This window comes from Beta vulgaris, chromosome 9 (assembly GCF_026745355.1).
Source record: "Beta vulgaris subsp. vulgaris cultivar EL10 chromosome 9, EL10.2, whole genome shotgun sequence".
NCBI classification, from domain to species: domain Eukaryota; kingdom Viridiplantae; phylum Streptophyta; class Magnoliopsida; order Caryophyllales; family Amaranthaceae; genus Beta; species Beta vulgaris.
In genome coordinates this window covers 28,378,459-28,386,151 of record NC_079210.1, presented here as the reverse complement: position 1 = coordinate 28,386,151, position 7,693 = coordinate 28,378,459, and the positions used below count along the sequence as shown (strand labels likewise).

The following is a 7,693-nucleotide window of genomic DNA, read 5'->3' as shown; positions in this document are numbered from 1 at the left end:
GTTTAGAATTGATTTTGTGTCAATTTGACATAAAAAAATGCAAATTTTTTTTTTGGGGTCAAAAGGGCTGCGCTTTTAACAATTAGCGCAACCCTTCATGCTTAAAAGGGCTGCGCTTTTTAGGTAAAGCGCAGCCCTTTTAAGCTTAAAGGGTTGCGCTTTTTAGGTAAAAGCGCAGCCCTACTTAAAAAGTGAAGGGCTGCTATTGAAAGGGCTGCTGTCAAAAAGCGCAGCCCAAAGGGCCTTTTTTAGTGCAGCCCTTCCTTATTTTTCCACTAGTGCACATTGATGTTGATTATCACTTTGTTCGAGAAATGGTTGCCAAGGTAGGTCTTATTGTTCGACATGTTCATACACAGTCTCAGATTGCCGACATTTTTACTAAGGGTCTCTCTACTGACTTGCTTACTAGACATTGCACCAAGCTATCCGTTATATCACTCCGTAGAGATTGAGGGGGTGTATTAGATAACCTTGTATGTAAAAGGATAGAATAGTCTGTAACTAGTCATAGGCCTATATTGTAAACACTATATATAATGAATGCCAGGGCTAACCTACTCAAGACAATTATTCTCCGCACTTGTACATTAACTTTGAAAACAAAAATCATAAATTAAGGGAGAAGATAAAGATATTGAAGCAAACCTTTGAAGTTTGTTTGCTTGAGCAATTGTATGTGTTTGTGTTGCTATTTATAGAGCAAAGTTTTTGAAATTGTGGAGCTTAGTCAACATCCATTAATGGAGGAAGTATGGTGTTGAGATTTTGTTTTCTGATTCGAGTTGATGCTACTAATTTTTCTTTTCTTTTATGGTTGAGCTTGATTCATGGGGAGGAAGAATGGTGGGAAGAAGAAGATGGTTTTCTGATATTTTTTTTTTTGTATTTGTTTTCTTTTTCCTTTATTTTTTTGCTAAGTAGTTTGGGCTTATGACTTTTGGACAAGATATTGGACATTGGACTTGGTACTACATTGTTTGGACTTCAACATGGTTTAGTTTCGGGTAATTAATTAAACAAAGTGGAACTTCAATAAAAATGATCCCTAATTGAATTATTTAGATATAATTAAAATAATTAATTTATAAAATACATTTTAATTAAATTATTTAACTAAACTCGTTAAATAAATCAAAACTATATGAAATTATTATTTTAATAAATATAATAATCAAATAAAATTGCATTATTATAGAAATAAATTTAAGTGGAAATAATATTGAACCTTAATAAATAATAATATAAGCTCTGAAAATTCGTAATATTACATTGTTAGGTATGGTAGGTGGTGGTGGTGGTGGTGGTGTCGTTGGGTTGGTAGAGGAGGCAATGGTGGTGGTGGTGGGGGGAGTGTAGCTGTTAATTTCTTTCTAATTTGTATTTCATTCATTTTTAAATGTTATTAATCTGTAATTTTTATTTGATATTCAATCAGTTATACTAAATAATATATGTTCGTCGATGTAAGTAGGTTTTGGGTTAATTCAAGTAATATTTTGGTTTGATAGTGATAGTGATAAGTCTAATAAATTTATGTTATCTAGTTAATACAAGAGTGAAAGAAACGCACTTTTCTTTCTTTCATACTATATCAATTATTATTTACTTTTCTATAAATGTACTAATTGTAATATTTTAAACTATCATGTTATTTTAAAAAATATTTCCAAGTACTACCTACTTATAAAAAGTTATAAAGCAATCATTGTATATAATTAGTAAAAGCTAAAATTAACATATTTAAATGATTTTGTACATGTAACAATACTGAATCTCAATAATTTTATAGGGTTTAGTTGTACAAATAAGGTATTGGATCAAATAATACAAATCTTATTTTATCTGATTCGATTAAATTATAGTCGAATTCGGGCTGGTCATAAACAAAAATCGAGTTGAACCAGGTATTTACTGGGCCTAGTCGGATTTTGGTTATTATCTGGTTTGGTTACGGTTATATCTATTTCCGACACTACTAACCGAGACGAACTCATTAAAATCAGAAAACCTCAATAGGAGGGAGTCAACTCCAACGGGACATGAGTTCAAACATGCAATAAGCGTATAACCAAAGATAAGCTCAAAATAACCATTCACTTTTATTTAACTACATTATTATTATATCTTAAAAAATGAATAACATGTGTCGCACCGTCATGCACTACTTCAGCGTACGCACTCGTGGCAATGTGACACCATAAAAATGCCATACACCACTTTCTCTTGCTAAACTTTGCTACTCCTCTTCCTAGCTTCCTAAAACCTTCAATGACACATGTTTAGCGATCAATACTCCTTAGTCACCACCTCACTTTTCCCCATTTCACCACATGTCATTATTTTCTCTCTCTTCGTCTATGTTGATCTTCTCAAACCGCCAACCAAAAATCAACCCCAAGTTATACTATTCATTATATCACCTCTTATATGTAAAGGTCCTTATTTCCTGTAACACAACACAAAGAAAAAGAAACTAAAACAACATACAGAACAGAAGAAATAAGACCAACAAGCAATGGCATCACATCAAGAGCAACGAAGAAGAGAGAATACAACCCAAGAGAGAAAGATGCACGTAGAGAAGGACATTGTGCCAAAGATAGCCACCCAGTTTGAAGAGCTAGCATCCAAGGCTACAGATACAGCAATTGCTGCTGCAGCTTCTGTCGATGCCGACAGAAGAAATGCTGGTGCTGGAACAAGGCACACTACGGTGGTCATAGGCGTGGACCAAGGCGGTGGCGTTGGAGGTGGTGGAGCGCAGCAGATGATGAGAGCGAGTGGAAAGGGAACGGCGGGTAGTCAGTTCGAGTCGATTTCAGATAAGGTTGGAGGACTAGAGTTTGGGAGTGGGATTGACCAGAGAGGAACATCAAATAAGGAGAGAGAGAAGAAAGCGTATGAAGAAGCTATTAGGGAGACTAGTCATGGTGGAGCGAAGCAAGTGCAACATGGGGGCGGTGGCGGTGAAGGAGGGAAAGGGTCTACTACTGTGGGAAAATTCGAGATGAAAGAGGAGAAGGAAAGAGGTAGACATGGTGATAAGGGTAGTATGGAGAGACAGGGAAGAGGAGAGGAAATGGAAGGTGGTACTGAAAGACAACATCATCAAGAAGAGAAGCAAGAGATGCCGTCTTTGGAAGAGATTTCTAATTATAGACAGACTGCTCAACAGAACTCTTTGGAGACCATTCAAGCGGCTCAAGAAAGGTATATTTAGCAAAAAAGAAACACTGCACTATATATATTTATCAACTTAAAAGATATTGTACTACCACTTATCCTATTTTGGCCAAAGGATTTGTCTTGATATATGTTTTAAATATGTTCTTTTGTGCAAATATTAGCTTGAAACTTCAATGGTGCATGTTTGGAACACATATATTGAAACTTTAATAATAGTGCATGTTTGGAACACATAAGTTAGGTGAGGCATATAATCAAAGTTAGGATTATGTATGTACTCTCTGCATGCGTTTTTATATGTTCTATTTTTTCTAAAGAGATGTTTTAGGAAGCTCTTCCTAAGTAGCATATTATCTTATGTGGTCAATAAAAATTAATGAAAAAATACCAAAAAGTAGTAGATAAGTACCAAAAAGTAATAGTTATATGTGAAACTATGTATGAGGTGTTGTGCAATTCGTGATTCTTGTCTCATACTTTTTACGGTTTTTATTAATTTATTCGTATTTTTCCGAATTTTTAAGTCATAGAAAGAAAGAGAAAAGATTAATTAATATTATAGTTGAATGTGTATCATGGAAAGTTAATAGTTTTATCCTAAAAATAAAAACAAAAATGGGTAAATTAATGACAGATCCAGGCACTTAAATCAATAAAAACCCGGGGAGTACTACTTTTTTGGGCTCCATCCTCTGTTTATGATGTACTATCTCAACCATTAAAATTTGTTTGTACTAATGTAGGTACGGCAAAGCAAAGGAACAAGCAGCAAATGCAGCCTGGGAAGCCAAAGAAGCCGCAAAACATGGATTAGGGGCAGCAGCAAATAAGACATCTGAACTGGGCTCCAAGGCTCAGGAAAAAGCTCGTGCAGGAGCTGGTGCAACAACCCAATTTATATCAGAGAAGTCTCGTCCAGTAGCTGAAACAGCTTCTGAGAAAGCCCAACAAGCCAAAGAAGCCATATCGACTGCGAGCCAAAAGTCTATGGAGTACACCAGTGAGAAGGCGGCACAAGCCAAAGATACCACTGTGAGCTCCACAAAGACGGTGGCAGGGTACATGGGGGAGAAGGCAGTGGCCGCTAAGGATGTAGCGGTACAGACAGGTAAAACTGCAGCTCAGTATGCAGGGAAGGTAGCAGAAGAGGTGAAGGATCAGGCTGTAGTTGCTGGCTGGGGGGCAGCCCATTACACTACAGAGGTTGCTGTGGAGGCTACAAAGAAAGCAGGTGGTGTGGTCGGAAAGGCCAAGGACGTAATGGCGACTGCTGCCCACAAAGCGACCGAGTTGGCTGAGAAGCCAGTTGCTATGGCAAGAGATGTGGCAGTAGACACTGGAGAAAAAGTTGTGGATTACACTGCTAGGAAGAAGATGGAGGCTGAAAAATACAAGGAAGAGAAGCACACGCAATATGAAGCGGTACGAAGGTCTTTGCTTTAGCGTTACATATATTAGTTCTCATTTTATACAGACTAGCAAGGTCTTAATCTAGTGGTTAACACTTGTTTTCCTCGTCAAGAATAACCCTTGTCCAAAGCTAATAATTTCATGAACTATCTGCATATCAAGATAAAGTTGTCACATAATGTAAAGTACCTCTCATCACATACACTATCTAGTTTATGAAGCTTTGATCCTAGAGTAGGGACAATGTAAATATGACAGAATGAAACATTCCCTCTTAGGATGCAGGGCTTACTCTATTGCGATGTACAAATTTTGCTTCCTTAAACTGTTGTGATGTTTAACTGTAGGGAGAGAGGCAGCCTTCATACGAAGAAGGGATTACTGGTAAGATAAAGGAAGGCATGGCAAAGGGAAGGGAGTCGATTAAGTCGTCGCAAGGCGAACACATTACACAGACCTTCCAGGAAGGCAAGGACACTGTGAAGGAGAGAACTAACGAGAAGGATGAGATGAGTGAACAAGGGGAGATATTGATAGAGAAAGGAGAAGGGTTGCTTGGAGCGATAGGAGAAACGATAGTTGAGATTGCACAACATACTACCAATCTGGTTGCTGGTGCAGGGCCGCAGGCTGAAGCTAAGGAAAATGTAGAGTCTCAAGATAGCTAGGGCTCCTGAATAGTAGCGCAGGAGTCAGGAGTTTGTTCTGTAACAAGTCTGGTTTTTCTTTTTCTTTTCTTTTTCTTTTTCTTTTGTGTGTAGTTTTGCAGTGCTTGATTTCCTAGTACCGTGAATAAAAAAATATATGGAGTTTTAATTTTTGCTGAAAGGTGTGTATTTAATTCTTATGTGCCCTGTTACTTTGATTATGTAGGAGAGTAGATATTGGCAAAAAATAAGTAGTGTGTTATTCAAGAAAGAAAGCAAAACGCATATAAGTGGATGCTTTATGAAAAAGAATGGATAGGCGTGTTGTGTCTCAGAAAATATATCTTCAAATTGAGACTAATACAAAATACACGAAGGAGTCTATCTATAAAGAAACTAGTCAAAAACTTGAGATGAAGTTGAATAATAGGAACATTACGCTCTTTTAAGATTAAATGCGAAATTTATAGCGACAAGTCTATGATACTTTCAAATGAGGTATTTACGCACTTCTAAAATTAAATGTTCTTAAATACGAAATTTATAGTGACGATTCAATCAACATTGACACAAATTATGGAATCTATCTATAAAGAAACTAGTCAAAAACTTGAGCTGTAGTCTTGTAGATGTCCGATACGGTTATACGATTACAAGTAAAATCAGTTAAGTGTATATACAAAAATTAAATTATGGCTTTCAAATTAATTTCTGTCGTGAAATACCCACCTCATGCAACATTCACTTTCAGGAAACAATGGCGCATAGGTGACTTACGATCTCCTCATTCAAATCATCTCCTCATTCAAATCACCTAACATTCTTGAGGAAAGAAGCCCAGTCCTAAGGAAATAAGAAGTGTTTTCCAAGAGATGGTGATGGTAATTAAGACGATTGCGTATTTGAAGAACATGGGTAAAAGTGAAACACTAGAAGCAATAACAAAATAGATGGAAGGAGCTAAGTGAAAGTTTTCCTTAAAGTCTTTGTTATTCACCATAATCGCAAGATATATACAAGCTTAGTCTACAAATTAAAGTAGGAAAGAAATAACAACTTTCCTAACTATCCTAATTCCAAGAGATAATCAAGGATTACAAGATCCTTGACTTATGTACATCAAGAATATTAATAATAATATTCTATCACACCCCCACATTCGAAGCGGGAAGTTCTCGAACACTAAGACTGTCACGAAAATCTTCAAAAAGGTTCAAAGGGAGATGTCCGATAAAGATATCAGCTAGCTAACGACGAGATGGAACATGTAATACCCGTACCTGGCCTCGGGCTACCTTTTCACGAGCAAAGTGAATGTCAATATGAAAAATCGCACATGCAATGTCACAATGAACTAGTGTAGCTTTCTGAATAGGACAATCTAGGTCTAGAAGTAGATTACGTAACTAGCACGATTCAGAAATAACATTAGCCACTTCACGATACTCAGGTTTAGCACTAGAACGGGACAATGCGGCTTATCGTTTAGCAGACCAGGAGACCAATTTGTCACCAAGAAACACAGTAGAGCGACGAGCATCGTGACATCCATCCCAATCTGCATTTGCATAAGAGACAATAGTAGAGATGGGAGAAGGATACAAGTGCAAGCCATGATCAATAGTACCCTATATGTATCGCACAAAGTGCTTAAGAGCGTGCATATGCTCGTCACACGGATCATGCATGAATAAACAAACCTGTTGCACTGCATAAGAAATATCTGGTGAAAGTGAGATACTGAAGAGTCCCAGCAAGGCTACGATAATGAGATGGATCCTCATAAGGGGTGCTAGCATGAGCGCTCATCTTCGGCTTGGTGTCAACAAGACTAGGAGATGATTTACAAGAAGACATGTCAGCACGCTTGAAGATTTCAAGAGCATACTTACACTGGGATAAGAATAAACCACCTACATGATGAGTAACCGCAACGACCAAAAAATAACTTAATGGCCCAAGATCTTTCATAGCAAATTTCAAACTAAGTCGGCCTATCACTAGGGGAAAAAACATAAAGGGCTGCGCTTTTCGTAAAAGCGCAGCCCTACTAGTGAAGGGCTGCGCTTATTCAAAAAAGCGCAGCCCTACTAAGCAGAAGGGCTGCGCTTTTTTAAAAAAGCGCAGCCCTTCTGCTTAGTAGGGCTGCGCTTTTTTAAATAAGCGCAGAGGGCTGCGCTTTTTTTAAAAAGCGCAGCCCTTCTGCTTAGTAGGGCTGCGCTTTTTTAAAAAAGCGCAGCCCTTCCTGAAAAAATTTGAAATTTCGGAATCGCGGGCTTTGAAATATTGAGCGGGATTCGTCAAATATATTATCCCTCATTCTCTCTCCTCTCTCACGTCCCTCATTATTCCTTTCCTCCTTCTCTCTCATCCTCTCTTCTTTCTCATCCTCTCTTTTCTCTCAAAAACTCCCATAAACATTTGCGACAAAAACCTTGAAATGATTT

The 7,693-nt window shown here is 37.5% G+C and overlaps 1 protein-coding gene across 1 annotated transcript; it reads left to right on the top strand.

Annotated features, from left to right (window-relative positions):
- The first annotated feature begins 2,245 nt into the window (after positions 1–2,245).
- Positions 2,246–5,427, top strand: LOC104883190 (seed biotin-containing protein SBP65). Its single transcript, XM_010667671.3, has 3 exons — positions 2,246–3,213; positions 3,933–4,611; positions 4,947–5,427. Exons 1-3 carry the CDS (start codon positions 2,519–2,521, stop codon positions 5,265–5,267), a joined length of 1,695 nt encoding a protein of 564 aa, XP_010665973.2. The 5' UTR covers positions 2,246–2,518; the 3' UTR covers positions 5,268–5,427.
- Positions 5,428–7,693: the final 2,266 nt, after the last annotated feature.